The sequence below is a fragment of the Protomyctophum bolini genome, assembly GCF_963924005.1.
Source record: "Protomyctophum bolini genome assembly, chromosome: 19".
Taxonomy (NCBI): Eukaryota; Metazoa; Chordata; class Actinopteri; order Myctophiformes; family Myctophidae; genus Protomyctophum; species Protomyctophum bolini.
This window is the reverse complement of record NC_137880.1, coordinates 28586477-28601843: the sequence shown is the minus strand read 5'-3', so window position 1 is coordinate 28601843 and position 15367 is coordinate 28586477. Positions and strand designations below refer to the sequence as shown.

Sequence of the window (15367 nt, the reverse complement as noted above, 5' to 3'; positions counted from 1 at the left end):
TTTTCACTTAAGTACAATTGGACAGGTTTGCAGAAGCTAGCGCTACCATTCACAGCTGGATATCTACAGGAAGCACTGGTGTATGGCTAGCATTAAACCTCGGGGCACTTAAAGGCTGTAGTCTACTACGCAAAAACTATGGCTAGGAATCCATACAGGAAGACTGGTGGATAGATATTGGAATGTTATAGTATGACATGATTACATCTTTAGGCAGACTATCTGTAGTATTTGGCACAATTCGTACTACATCATCATTTAATCACATACCAGTTCATTTAAGAAATTAGAATAGGTTTATCCTGTGTATTTGTAGTCTTCAGTGGCTGAAACTTGACATCAACCTCATAGTGGTGGTTGTAAGGCAAAAGCATGGGTGTTAAAATGATCTGTTGCATGTAAAACATTAAATGGTACTCATTGGGATGTAAAATGCTTAAAACATGCCATTTTATCTGTTAAATTGTATAAGACTGGTGTAGTTTCCCTCACCTGATAAAAGTATCACTCATTGACTGACTAAACAAGACTAAAATCTTCCAATATCAAGTCAGAAATAGGAAGGAATAAGTTGGAGATTCAGTGCATAATTTAGATGTGAATGAAGGCAATCACAACATTGTACATTCAGTAGTGCTGCTATAAGTACAGTGTCACTCTAGACTAGGACTGGGCGATATATCTATTGTGATATGAGTAAGTACAGTGTTACTCTAGACAGACGGTTGTTGCCTAGGACTGGGCGATATATCTATTGTGATATGAGCAAGTACAGTGTTACTCTAGACAGACGGTTGTTGCCTAGGACTGGGCGATATATCTATTGTGATATGAGTAAGTACAGTGTTACTCTAGACAGACGGTTGTTGCCTAGGACTGGGTGATATATCTATTGTGATATGAGACTAGATGTCTGGGATTTTACCTGACTGTTCTATTTGCCTTTACCCACATTATCGACATTGTTGATTATTTACCTAAATCACATCCCCACAATATATCTGCTATAGAGGTATTTAGTCAAAACAATATTTGATTTTGTCCATTGCCCAGCCCTTACAGTTACCATTCAATAATTTCCCTTATGTAAACAATGAGTCTCTTGTTCTCCAGGAACTTTTCCCAATGTTGTAACTCCTGGACAATGATGATTTTGAACTCTGGTCACCTCACATTCTCTCCACACAAATGGCAATGCCCATTCCTCCTCCGATACAAAGGGAGGCCACTCCCTTATGGCCGCCTGTCCTCTGGAGTGTGTGCAGCAACGTCACCAGAATCCTGCAGCCAGACATGCCGATGGGATGCCCCAAAGAGATTGCACCTCCGTTAACGTTCACCTGAGGTATGCAAAGATGGGGTACAGGCTTTAGTTCCGACATACCCGAAACCTCAATCCCTAACCTAACCATAACCGCAAGCACGGAGCAGTGCATGTCAGACCTTCGCATTGCATGTTTCCGCGCGTCGGACCTTTGTGTCGGATCTGCGTGTGCACCCCCAAAGATGTCTGCCATTACTGCTTATGAAAACAAAATGGAGTGCCTAACCATACATAAATAAATTAAGCATAGACCATTCCCTGTCGATGGCTTTGTCTAGGTTTCTTGTTTGTAACATTTGTCAGTCTTTATTTAAAATGTTAACTAATAATACAGTCAATGTTTGCTCAATATTTGAAAGGTTATGGACAGGGGTGTAGTGGCAATTTTGCCCAAAAGATATTTTTTGGGACAAAATTGTCATTTACTTTTTTGGATACAATTAAGCATTGTAAACCCTGTTTCTAAATAGGCTATACACGTCTGCATGTTTTAATAGAGTGTATGCACGTGACAACATCATACATCATAGGAAATTGCGGAAATGGTGGAAATTGAAATTGAGGAAATGGAAATTGCGGAAATGGTAATTGCGGAAATTGCTCTTCACTTATAGCTATCTATTTTCAGGTAGATTGTTTTATTTTACTCAGTCAGCCATATCACTACTCATTTTTTTTCATGAAAAAGGTCATATCTGGGTAATCTATTTTCAGGCAAATTGTGTTTATTGTATTTTATTTTACTCAGCCATAACAATTTATTTTCTGTTAACCAACTTGCTGGCTGGCAGGCAGGCAGACAGCTACTCATAGACAGGCAGACAGACAGACAGCTACTCATGGAGAATTGGACAGGCAGGCAGTCAGACAGCTACTCATAGACAGGCAGACAGACAGCTACTCATGGACAATTGGACAGGCAGGCAGACAGCTACTCATAGACAGACAGACAGCTACTCATGGACAATTGGACAGGCAGGAAGGCAGACAGCTACTCATAGACAGGCAGACAGACAGCTACTCATGGACAATTAGGCAGGCAGACAGACAGCTACTCATGGACAATTAGGCAGGCAGGCAGACAGCTACTCAGACAGGCAGACAGACAGCTACTCATGGACAATTGGACAGGCAGGCAGACAGACAGCTACTCATAGACAGGCAGGCAGACAGCTACTCATAGACAGGCAGACAGTAAGACAGCTACTCATTGACAGACAGACAAATAACTACTCATGGACAGACAGGCAGGCAGGCAGGCAAAGAGCTATTCATGTTATGTTATTATAACAGCTACTCATGTTATGTGCAATCATTTGTGCAGTTATGGAAACAGCTCTTTGTGTTTATGCAAGAAAATGTAACACATTTATTTATTTACATATTGTGTGCATGCACATTGTACTTTGATACATTTTGCGAAAATAAAGCAATTGAAAGAGAGAAGTTATCAAGTATCATTAATGTCGTAATTTTATCTACTGGCCCCTGGCCCCTTGCCATTTTTGTAATGTGGCCCACAGGTAAATCTATTTGAGTATCCCTGCTCTAGTGTCTGCGCGCGCTGTGCACGTGCATGCAAATGTGTGCGTGCACGTGTCTTATGGGGGCATCCCCCCCACAAGTACCACTACAAAACTGACTGGATATTTGGAATTTCACTCTTAAATCAATATTTATACCAGGGACTATTTGGTCAGACTTTACAAATCAATCAATGTTAGCATAATGGTTCAATGGGTTAAACATGGCAGAATACTGGTATGGACATTGTGATATACTGTGTATGGTCTGAAAGTGCAATGCACTAAGGTAGACTAGGGGGCCCTAATGTGAAAAGGTGAATGGTATTGTATTGATGATGTCATGAGGTCAAAGGTGATGAAAGAGGAAGTAAAGAAGTGAACACATGGTATGAAGCTGACTTGTCTGCGTGCACTTATTTCTATACGAGAATACAACAGATTTGGCGACGAGGATGGCCGTATCTTCTACTATCCACCTGCCTGCACTATTCCTGCCCTGCCCGGGTCAACCTTCCTTTCCATTTGAAATGTGGATGAAGATTTTCAACACATGGTATGAAGCTGACTTGTCTGCATGCACTTATTTCTATACGAGAATACAACAGACATCTTTGCTGGCAAAATAGAAGCCTAGCATATTATGTAAAATGAGCTTGGCTGTGCTTGAAATGAAACAAAAGCCTTAAGTAATGTTCTCTCTGTCCTACTACTTCTACCAAACCTTTCCCTTCAATTTCACGTTACTATTTAAATAAAACCTAAGCTGTCTTAAAATATAATTTGATATCGGTGACCTAGGTTTTACCTTGTTTGAGTTTAGTCCGAGCTCTTTGACCACAGCAATGGACTGCGCAGCAAAAGCCTCATTGATCTCAAACAGGTCAACTTGCTCCAGCTGCCAACCTGCTTTCTCAACCTAGCAGTAAACAAACAAATACAGGAATTAATACAATATTAAATCTAAAGAGCATTTTATATACACATGTGCATATTCAGTTTCTGACCGCTTTCCTGATGGCTGGTATTGGTCCAGTGCCCATGATTGATGGATCAAGTCCAGCTTGAGCCCAAGAGATGATTCTGGCCATGGGTTTTAGGCCCCTCCTCTCGGCCTCTGATTGGCTCATGAGAAGGGTTGCTGCTGCGCCATCATTTATACCTAGTAGGATTAACTTGATTAAAGAAAAAGCCTTTTAAGTAGACCCCAATGACGTTAACCATGTACCTAGATACCAGGTTGAGACTAGAAAAGAACACAGAGTGCTTCACTGGACAGAAGCCATTTGATAAGTGACTGATAAAAGTGATCAAATCTGTCTGTGTGCTGTTGTACCTGAGGCATTGCCAGCAGTGACCGTGCCACTGCTGTCCTTGATGAAGCAAGGTCTGAGTTTGGACATGGCGTCCACGTTGGTTCCATGGCGAGGAAACTCATCCAACTTCACCTCCACTGGACCTGAGAGAAGGGTACATTGCAGGATTTGCACTTAAGTAATGACTTGGCAACCGTCAGCTGCTGAAATGTGACGTACGGTAGATGAGCAAATTTCTAGAACTTAGAAGCACTTCTTGCCTTTTCTGGATGGCACCATGACCGGGACAATCTCCTGGTCAAAATACCCTGCCTTTTGGGCAGCCTCGGTTTTATTTTGTGACTGGATGGCAAAATGGTCCTGCTCTTCTCGACTCACACCCCACTGCTTAGCCACATTTTCAGCTGAGAAAAGATGGAAAGATTCATTGCTTAAAACGGGTTCAAGCACTGCTCGTTTTCTATCCTATGTGTGTGCATCTGTGCAGTGCATTCTTTCTGATAAAATGGAAAACCAGCAGCACTACCACAGGTGCTTGAGAGTGGAGAACTACTGACTTGGCCAAACATAACCGTTTTTCTCCTATTGGTGATATGTCAAGTAAACAAGTGACATTCAGTGTTTGGCCTGTGTCTTGGGTTTGTCATTCTGACCTGTGATGCCCATGTGGTAACCGTGGAAGGCGTCGGTCAGGCCGTCGGTCACCATGGAGTCCTGCATCGAGGCATCGCCCATCTTCACTCCTGCCCTCATCTGCACTGTGTGAGGTGCCTGGGGGTGACGAGGTGAAGAGAAAGTACTTAAGTGATGCATAGATTTATCATTTGCCAATTACACTTTGGCCCAGGTCTGATTCAAAACTCTTGAGCCTACCAAATTATAGCACTTGGCCTTCAATTCTGATACTTACCCTGCTCATGCTCTCCATGCCCCCAGCAACCACCACAGTGGAATCTCCAGTCTGGATGGACTGAGCTCCCAGACACACAGCCTTCAGCCCAGAGCCACACACCATCTGGCAGCTCCAGGCTGGTACTGGATAGGGGATCCCTGCTGCCACACTGGCCTGGCGGGCGGGGTTCTGCCCATGGCCTGAGGAGAAGAAAATGATTTAGAATCCTGTGTGTCGGGGGGGCCAAATTGCAAGAAAAAGAAGGGGAAAGAAAGAAGTCAGATCATGCCCGAAAATAAATTACTTTGCAGCTTAATCACATGGTGATAATCAGCTTTATACCTGCTGTGAGGACGTGACCTAGGATGACCTCAGACACCTCATCCGGCCTCAGCCCAGCTCGCTGCAGTACGTCCTTGATCACCACCGAACACAGGTCATGGACCGGCACCGTAGACAGAGCACCAAGGAAAGACCCTTAAATTAAAAACACAGGTTATGGACCGCTACCGTGGACAGAGCACCAAGGAAACACCCTTAAATTAAAAACACAGGTTATGGACCGCTACCGTGGACAGAGCACCAAGGAAACACCCTTAAATTAAAAACACAGGTTATGGACCGCTACCGTGGACAGAGCACCAAGGAAACACCCTTAAATTAAAAACACAGGTCATGGACCGCTACCGTGGACAGAGCACCAAGGAAACACCCTTAAATTAAAAACACAGGTCATGGACCGGCACCGTGGACAGAGCACCAAGGAAACACCCTTAACTTAAAAACACAGGTTATGGACCGCTACCGTGGACAGAGCACCAAGGAAACACCCTTAAATTAAAAACACAGGTTATGGACCGCTACCGTGGACAGAGCACCAAGGAAACACCCTTAAATTAAAAACACAGGTCATGGACCGCTACCGTGGACAGAGCACCAAGGAAACACCCTTAACTTAAAAACACAGGTTATGGACCGCCACCGTGGACAGAGCACCAAGGAAACACCCTTAAATTAAAAACACAGGTCATGGACCGCTACCGTGGACAGAGCACCAAGGAAACACCCTTAAATTAAAAACACAGGTCATGGACCGCTACCGTGGACAGAGCACCAAGGAAAGACCCTTAAATTAAAAACACAGGTCATGGACCGCTACCGTGGACAGAGCACCAAGGAAAGACCCTTAAATTAAAAACACAGGTTATGGACCGCTACCGTGGACTCGTGGACAGAGCACCAAGGAAAGACCCTTAACTTAAGTTGCATACACAAGGGAAGACTCATTGAGATATTTACTATTTAGGCTACTATGTGGAAAATAATGTTGAAGACCGTTCGTTAGTGATGAGGACCCTGATGTAAACACATCTTAGTGCTTCTGGTTTTTATCCTCGTAGCAGTTTTTGTATTGACCAGTATTGAAATGTATGCATTCTACATACTGCAAATACAAATTTCAATCAATCAATCAATCAGTGGAAGGGTCAGGAGGAATGAGGCAACATTACATTATAGATGACACAATTAGTATTATACACAACATTTTCGTGTAAATTACTGTTAATAACCACATTATAAAATAGCAGGCCAGGGCATATAAGTGTAAACGACTAACGATTTGATGTGAATGTTATTACTCAATACTCACATGACTATCAGAGATGATCACATGTTAAATTATGTGAAGTAAACACTATTACTATCTAGTCGTTTACACTTATATGCCCTATTTTATAATGTGGCTATTAACAGCAATTTACAAGCTGCATTGTGCGCTTATGGATCTATTTCGAAAATGTTGTGGTAGGCCTTTACTCATGGGTTAATGTATTTAAAAGCTTATTATGCTATCATGATCGTCAATCCATATACAAAGTTTGATGCTCAGTTATTTCGCAAAAGCTCCTGGCGCAGTTCCACCCCAGGACAAACCAAACCAACCAATAGTACAAAGTTCCTGGTCCGTGGTTCTATGGCCAGCGAACCAATCGCTGCCTCGAAAGAAAACTGGACAGGCGAAGAAACCAATCAGGTTCCAGCAAGACCAAAATGCGTCTGAATGAATGTCAAGCAGCCACTTAGTCTTATTAAATTATGAGTGACTGGTCTGGTGTTATACTGTTATTCAATGACAAAAAAAAGACATGCATGTTAACTATTCACTAGAAAAAACACATTCTTTTCAGCAATCCTAGATAAAGTATTCCACGAGACACACGTATACGGGCGTTGTTTAGCAACAACAGTAAAGCAACCACGGTTGCTGGATCTGGAAAATGTGTCATAAACGCGCCCCCATGTTTGTCGTACGCAAGACAATAACATACCAATCGGTGTCCTGGCAGCAGAAACGATGACAATAGCCTCGGAGTTCATCCCGACGAAGTACCTGCTTCAGATGATCTCTGCTCTGCCGAAGACTGTGGTGATAGTCACTGTGGGCTGTTGCGTAAATGTGACAGCGCTACACTCCCAACAGTAGCAGTTGGTGCAACCATAGCGCCACCATGTGTCCCGGAGGATATTTTTATGAATGGGAAAAAATGCCTGGTCTGCCAATATAACCTACTGTACTTGCATGAAGGTAGTTAGTTTAGATGTCAAATCCTACACTTCAGCTAAACCTTTGCTCTTAAATCGGTCATCAGCATTTTTTCTCTACACGAGGCAAAATAAAAGGGTTCCTCGCCATAATATTAAAAGTTGTTTATTGATATTTGGTCAGTACATGAAAAGGATTGAAGTCAGAACAATACGAACAAGGAACATTGTATATAAACTACACACAAGTCAAACAGAATTCTTTGTCAGGGGTGGGGAAATGAAAATATGGATTTAAAAAAAACATGGGCCAACAACTAAAAAATATACCTCCCTTATCTTTGAAAAGGTATTGTGAATCAGTCAGCTGTGATTTAGTGACATTTATTGACAATGAGTTACAACACCAGATGCCTGATGATTTCAGTGTTGAGCTCCAACAAACAGCACGGAACCAGTTGTGTTCAAATTACCATGTGTTCGGATAACCAAGCAAGAGCCAAAGGAAAATAAACTACTTTAAATCATACACCCACTCATTTCAAATCTATCAACATTATACCATTCACATTAATATCTCTGTTTAGCAACACAACGTGGCAGAGGCATCACAATATCCAAGGGAGAAGGAAGAAAAGAAAGGTTCTGGACAGCAGTTCTGTTCCAGACTACGCACAGCAGTTCCGTTACAGATAATGCATTTGTAATTTGTGTTGTATTAAAAAAAAAGAGAGAAAAGGACAGTACGTGTTACAAAGTACATTACAAAACAGCCCTGTCGCTCATGTTGGAGTCCAGGCCATTTATAGTGTGCCGCGACCCTGCAGTTCTGGTGGCCTTGGTCACTGGGCCAGTCTTGTCCTCATGGGGGTCAGTGTTGGAGTCTGTGTCGTTTGAGTGCTGAGTCAGGGATGTCTCGCTGCCTGTGGGAGAGTCCACGCTCTCGTACCCTGCGCTCAGCTGGGTCCCGAACCCCCCAGCTCCTCCTGCATTCACTGCACGTGTCTGACTCCCCGCTGCCTCTTCAGAGTGGTTCGAGAGTTTGGTCTCGGCCTCCCCGGGACTGGAGACCACTGGGGACATGGGAAAGTCTTCTTCGGTGCTGCTGACCTCTCGGTACAGGCTGGGGGTAGTGGTCTCGCTTCTCTGGGATGAGTTCCCGTTGCTTGGTCCGTTAGAGAGCCTCCCGAAGTCTTTGCCCATTGGCTCGGAGGGTGTGGTGGCCTCCTCAGTCTGAGCAGATGGCTCAGTGGAAGGGGAAGTCCTGCTGGGGCCTGCAACGGCAGAGGCCCCTGGGTCTTGGTTGAGCTGCTGACGGGTGTCCTTCAGCTGCTGCTGCAGGACGAGGATGGTGGTCTGCATGCCCTCAACCTCCTCATCCAGCTGAATGATGAAGTCATTCAACTCTGGGGAAGGAGCAGATTTATAGACGGATATCAATATTCCAGGAGAGAAGAGGATGGCGGAAGATCAACAAAATGAACATGATGTGTTGGTGAGAAAAGCAAGTAAAATAAATCAGCATGTTGAAGCTTAATTTATACTTAATTATAAAACACTTTGCCTCAAGGAAAATAGATTTAAAATGAGAAACATGCCATGTTGTGTAGCGTTTCACAAATGAAAATCTGTTACTGTGGCGAGCGACTCTTGCAAGTATAGATCAGACAAGACAGAGGCAAGCAATGTTTCTCACCGTCCTGGCTACTCTTGAGCTCCTCGCTGTACTTCTTCTGTAGGGCCAACTCAGCCTCCAGCTGGGCTATGCGTCCCTGGGAAAGCTGCCTGCCCAACTCCTGGTTTTCCTGAATCAGCATTCGACATTTGGCCATCAGTTTCTTCCCCGTTTGGCTGTAAGGGAAATAATTCTAACATCACACAGTGAACCAGGAGACAATCACATCTATAGGGACACTACTTCTCTCTACCAAAATGCTTGACCTACTTTCCCGTTTGCCAAAAGCCAAAAAGAACTCTTTGACCCACTAATGTATAATTTACTCTGTGGTAAGAGAAGTCAGTCCATTCAACCCAAAACTTGAATGCATTGCTACAGTAAATCAACAGGAGTCACATTAAGCAATATATGAAATTTGAAATGCTTGCATCTAATGCATTGAGAGTTTAAAATACGAATTGTTCCATGTCCTTTCCTAGACAAAATCGTAATTAATATTTTCACAATTGTACATCTAGCCAGTAGCCACATTAAAAGTCTAGGAACTTTACTAGGACCCAACCTAGAATGATCACACTGGTCTGTTACATGTACAGTAAACCTTAATTCACTACATGGTGTATGAAAGAACAAAATACATTCCAAACAGAGCATTTCCTAGCAATTTAGCACCAACAAAATTCTACCTAGCTGTAGCTAGAAACATTGCATGTTAAAGATGAAAGCAGAATAAACATTAAACACCAAATAGAAGCAGTAGCTATGTTACCAACTAAAAGATCCCCATCTATCCAGTAAGCATCCAATTACTATGCTCTGCAAAACCTAGCACATTGGATTGGTCTTTGATCAGGACAAATATTCAACAGATAAAATTTGGAACGTTTAAGCTTTATCTCAAAGTTGAGTGAAATTGCCACAGCTCAGCATGTCAATTATACTTAGGACTGCCAAGCAGTTTTTACAATCACAACACAATTTCCGGACAAGCTGTGAAACAAGGGGATTATTAAATTCTAAATTATTTCAAATCATTAACACCCCGCCATCTAAATCAGTCTGTAAAGAAATGGTTTTGCTCGGAGGAAATTATACAATAGCAAATTGCTTGCACATTGACCAGGTGGTGAACCGTAGAAAAGCGGAAGTGATTAACTTCAAGTTGCCATTGCAGCAATCCTTGTAAACTAATGCCAGATTAATACCAACAACTAAAGGTGTATAACAGTCATATTTATTTTCCTAATGTTTAGAGGACTGATTCTCACATGACTGATATTTTGGACAAAATGTCAGTCGTGAAATCTGATTCTTTGCTATGTGACAAACATCTGATGTTTGTTGTCAAAATAAGGAGAATCTGGCTTCACCTATTTTGTTCCGTTAATACGCAATAGTCAAAGAGGTGATTAGAAAAACCAATCGCTGAGGGAGGGGTTTCGATGTAAACCACACAAAACAGATCACAGAATACACTCATTAAATGGTAACATTATCCGTTTTAAGACATTTGCATTCACAATGTGAAGAATAACCCTCAATGCACCAACGGCAGTGTGTGTCACTAAAACAATGTGAAGATTTAAGCCTTTCATTGTTCACATTTCTTGTTTTACAAGGTCCAAAATAGCCTTTGCTATTTGCTAATTATACTACCGTTCACACACTGCAGTGAGTGCCGAGGGGACTTCAGAGTAACAATGAAATTAAAGGGCAGTAAATGAAAGCAGTCACAAAGTAAAACATGTAAATACACTCTACCCGGCCGTGGACCCATGCTCAAACACAGGTGATCGGATCGGACCCTCATGCCTGAAAAAGTCCCTTCTGGACGGAGGGTCTGGCTCCGCCCCCTACCGGCTCCTCCCACAGTCTTATGTCATTTCTAGTGGCTCCTCCCCCAAAGTCTTAAAACGCTTATCCTAGACACTTTCCCATGTTATTGCAATGTACTCTAGAACTGTCCAAAAAGTCTTTATGAATCTCAGGCAGACTAGCACATATGCATGTGGTGTTTTCCACCGTTAAATGTCTTATGCAATTGCATAATGAGAATAGTCTTTACTGCTGATTAGGCTAGGGACGCTCTCTGCTTGGGCAGTTTACCCAAGTCTGACTCGATCTCCACCATAACCCCGCTATTTATTTATGTCAACTGTCTGGTTTGTGCTTAGGGGGCAGGGCTGGGCATATCCATGTCGGAAGTGAGTGACCACCTCTTCAGGAACCATCCCGACTCCTTCAGGCCCTCCGATGGCAAAGACGCACAAGGGGAGAGAGCTGAAACACAAGTATCACCTGACCATACTGTCTTTTCAGTTATGATTATGTGATATGTAGCTGGCACAGTGCAAGAGTACAAAAACAAATGGCAGTTTGCTGCAGTGTTTGTCTTTCTGTAAAGTCTGTGTCTCGTGGTGAGTACAGCACTTCTCAGCCTTCCCCCCCACCATTAGTCCTGCATGCCTGCAGTGAGAGTGGGGGGCGTGGGGAAGTCTTGACTTTTTGAGGGGGAGGTTATTTTGATTGTTTTTACCTATCAGGTGTAAATTTCCAGGCACTCAATTCATTTTGGGCCTGCTCCAGTTTGTCTTTAGTCTGTTCCAGTTCAGCCTTCATTTTGAGGAAAAACAAGTTGATGGCCGGGTCCACCATGGATGTTCGCAGTTGGGCGGCACTGGGTTGCTGCACTTGCTTGAGGTACTGGATCTGGGTCTGCAGGGTAACAGAGAAACGTGTCAGACCATGGTACAGATGTACGCCCGCTAAATGGCTAACTTGTTACATATTATTTCATGCATGTATTCATCCATGAATTGTAGCTCAAGACAGCAATGTACCCAGAGCAAGTTGGTTAGTGCAGGACATTTAAGTTCTTTACACACTGGGAGCATGACAAATAGCCGATCTGAATATGTGTGAATACTGAATATCATCAGAATATAATTTGATGATGCCTTATTTATGTTGATGACTTTGGTTTATGCTTTTAAGGTGAAACATAATCACCACAAATGGAGTCAATGTGCTCATGACACAAACGGCAAACAGTTTAAATAAATGTTGATTAATCACACAAAATAAACACTACTGGTGTGTAGAACCTTTAGAATCCAACTTCTGCTTGTTCAAATTGGTTTTTGCAGACTTTCATTTCAGAATAGATGCAGGTGTCTTATCTCTTAAATGCTCCATCAAGAGCAATGACCTCCTGACGGGGTCATCCCTATGTTCCCCAGGTTCTATGTTCCCCACTTACCTTAGGGTTTAGGGTTAGCGTTAGGTTTCTGGTTTAAGGACTTCAGTGTTTTGTACTATACAATTGTATACAAGTACAGAACAAAGAATGTTTGTTTTTGCCATCTTTGTTGAAGAGTCTGAGCAATTATGTTTTAGTTTATTTTATGCCAGTGTACATTTTTAGTTGGCTAAGACTAGATAGTTTAAGTAGCCTAAGCAGGCCTGAAGTTCAATGGATTGTTAAGCCCTACACACACCGGGAGCGGCAACGCCTGGAAAATAGAACGGTGGCATATCGGAGCGTCAGGCGAGGCGTGAACGTGCGTCGGACGGAGCCGGTGTGGGATAGGTTCATTGAAAATAACGGAGGCGGCTGTTTTGACGCGCAGCGTTCGCAGACGGTGTGTTTAGCCCTTGGACAGCTTAAATCAGAATGTGCTACAAAAAGTAAGACTAAGTTGCTAAAATACTTTGTCTTACTAGAATTACGGTTAGGTTAAGTTTAGGTTTATTCTAAGTGGGGAACAAAGAACCTTTTTTGCATGGTGGGGAACATAGAACCTGGGGAACATAGGTGAGCTCCCCCTCCTGACCTCCACCTTTGGTAACTCACAACGAAATTAACTCTGCAATAATGATGAGACTTTATTGCTAGTAGTCAATTTCCTTTTACCCCATAAGCATTTTTGCTTTAGTTTTATTTGTTAAGTAAATGGCCCACTATGGATGAGTTTACAAAGAAACTCACCTTTGTCAATTTCAGCCACCATGCTGACCTCTAATATTTCCACTGAACTCATTTGATTACATTTACATACAGTGAATGGATGCAGGCACAGGCTCATATTCTTCCAGACACGGTAGTACTCTGCACAAATTCATGCAGATGCTATTCTTGTGCAGTCGTAGCAAGTGCTTTTCACATTGAACCCTTTTACAACTACCCCCGTCCCCAGCAGTCATTTCCTCTGACCTTAACTGACTGACAGAAGTCCCTGAATGATCCACTGAACTGTCACTCTGATAAAAGCAACCCGCCACCTTTAGACTGCCGTTTATGGCACAGATTGACAAGAGGGTGTGAAGTAATGTCTCAAATAGGCTAAACTGTGAATGGTCTTAAGTTATAGCCGTAACCTGTAACTGATCAAGAATCAAGTATGACGAGATGACACAAGTTTACAGAGCATGACTGTTTACAGTATGCACTACAATGGCACTAATGGCATGGCTGTGCTTTTGAAAAGGGCAAACAACATTCCAGATGCCGTTTATGTACATAAAATGCTCAAGTATCCGCTTATTGAAAGGTAGATCACGGTTCATTTCCCCCCAAATGCTCTTGAAAGGAGGAACTACATAAGTTCAAGGATACATACCGTGCACTCTTGCATTTCCTGCTCCTTTGTGGCCAGTCGCATGACGAGGATGTTCTCTCGGCGTGCAGACTCCTGTTGCTGCTGTTTCAGCTTCTCTTCAGACTCTTTCAGACCCGTCACATCATTTGCTAAGGCGGAGAGAATAAATTCATATAGACAAAATAAACATCACAAGATAGACGAGATTGAAATGGAGTGCTAAATGTATTAAGAATATATGAAGGAGCTATTACACTTACAACTAAGGTCTGCATATTTTGCCTCCAAGACCTGGACATAAGCTTCGTGTTGTTTCCACCTATGGGGAAGAAAGCATTTATAAACATCAGTTGCTCTGTAGTTAACACACACACACACACACACACACACACACACACACGGGATGTTTACCTACCTGACACACAACTCTTCCCTGGTCATGGTCTTCATGTCAGATTCACTAAGGCGAACCTGTATGAAAGAGCAAGTTAACAAAATGGTCAGATAAACAGACATAGCCCATCGTGTTTACATTACATACAACATTAGGAATCGACAGTATGATAAGATCAATACTGACCTTCTTTGGAAGAGGCTCCTCGTTAGTCATTCTCAACTCTGAAAAAGAGAACCAAAAGAAAAGTATACATTAATCCCAACGGTCTTTCAAATAATACCAAATACAGACAGCAGCATCTTGTTGTCTGCAAGGTGAAAGCGTGGGATAATCTTCTTCTAGGCCAGGGCAAAGGAGGGAATAATAAAAACGTCTTGGAAAGATAATCACATGCTTCCGGTGTTGATGTTGCTGGGTTTAAAGTAATAACGGGTAATTACAGCAGCCAGATTGACTATATCTACTGTCTAGATACAGTGGATAAATGTTGCCCTGCATAGCCGCTGTGGCAGTCAGTGTTTAGCGGCTGCGGTGCACGCATGTCGGTGATTAAAACAAAGCCTCGTCCGCCCTGCCACCTGGCTGAAGGTCTGTCAAAACACTTTATTTAGAAGCGGGGTCGGTCACCCAAATACACGCTGGCGCACTACCATAACGGTTAACGGGTTTTTAAATAAAACGCAAGGCAGCATGCAACTTTCTTGGCCCCCGTTCGCTGCTCCTTGTTATCACAAAATGGCGGTGAAGGAAAAGACTCCCTCCCTTGTGCTGGCGTTCCTTTTCCTGAAAGTATATCGGGGTCTTCGTCTCCGCTCGCGCATTACAAATCCTAGCGTAATCAACACACGGATCACTTACCAGAGCCGTTTCCTTCGGTATCTGGAACGTCTTCTTGGCTTCGGTGACCAAAGCTGCGGCGCAAGAAATCGATACAATCCGCAGTTTGAAAAGAGGACTCACTAAACGCTGTCTTGCGTCGGTGTAGTCGCCATCATCCTAGCGCGTAGAGAAAATAGATATGGCAGCTGAGCAGCCAGCTCTTCTCTGCGTCGTTGTGCCGCTGCGCTGCTTTGCTTTGCGGCACACGAGCAGTGT

At 43.0% G+C, this 15367-nt stretch overlaps 2 protein-coding genes across 5 annotated transcripts; both read right to left on the bottom strand.

Moving 5' to 3' along the window:
* Nucleotides 1-46: 46 nt before the first annotated feature.
* acat2 (acetyl-CoA acetyltransferase 2) lies at nucleotides 47-7485 on the bottom strand. 2 transcript variants are annotated; one of them, XR_013965869.1, is made up of 10 exons: nucleotides 7386-7485; nucleotides 5398-5532; nucleotides 5074-5255; nucleotides 4817-4934; nucleotides 4424-4567; nucleotides 4184-4306; nucleotides 3855-4009; nucleotides 3656-3766; nucleotides 858-1340; nucleotides 47-713 (listed from the first exon to the last, which is right to left on the bottom strand). XR_013965869.1 is itself a non-coding variant. In XM_080790889.1 (9 exons), the coding sequence occupies exons 1-9, from the start codon at nucleotides 7432-7434 to the stop codon at nucleotides 1170-1172; spliced, it is 1188 nt and encodes a 395-aa protein (XP_080647015.1). In that variant the 5' UTR covers nucleotides 7435-7485; the 3' UTR covers nucleotides 47-1169. The 2 variants fall into 2 exon arrangements, 1 of the variants encoding a protein (XP_080647015.1); XM_080790889.1 differs by having other exon boundaries at nucleotides 47-1340.
* Nucleotides 7486-7749: 264 nt separating this feature from the next.
* On the bottom strand, nucleotides 7750-15313 carry wtap (WT1 associated protein). Of its 3 annotated transcripts, XM_080790930.1 has the most exons (8): nucleotides 15131-15313; nucleotides 14456-14493; nucleotides 14291-14346; nucleotides 14136-14194; nucleotides 13897-14024; nucleotides 11814-11992; nucleotides 9296-9450; nucleotides 7750-9005 (listed from the first exon to the last, which is right to left on the bottom strand). In XM_080790930.1, the coding sequence occupies exons 2-8, from the start codon at nucleotides 14483-14485 to the stop codon at nucleotides 8362-8364; spliced, it is 1251 nt and encodes a 416-aa protein (XP_080647056.1). In that variant the 5' UTR covers nucleotides 14486-14493; nucleotides 15131-15313; the 3' UTR covers nucleotides 7750-8361. The 3 variants fall into 3 exon arrangements, with proteins under 3 accessions (XP_080647056.1, XP_080647057.1, XP_080647058.1); XM_080790932.1 differs by lacking the exons at nucleotides 7750-9005; nucleotides 9296-9450 and having other exon boundaries at nucleotides 9467-11992; XM_080790931.1 differs by lacking the exons at nucleotides 11814-11992; nucleotides 13897-14024; nucleotides 14136-14194; ... (1 more) ...; nucleotides 14456-14493; nucleotides 15131-15313 and adding an exon at nucleotides 11039-11805.
* Nucleotides 15314-15367: the final 54 nt, after the last annotated feature.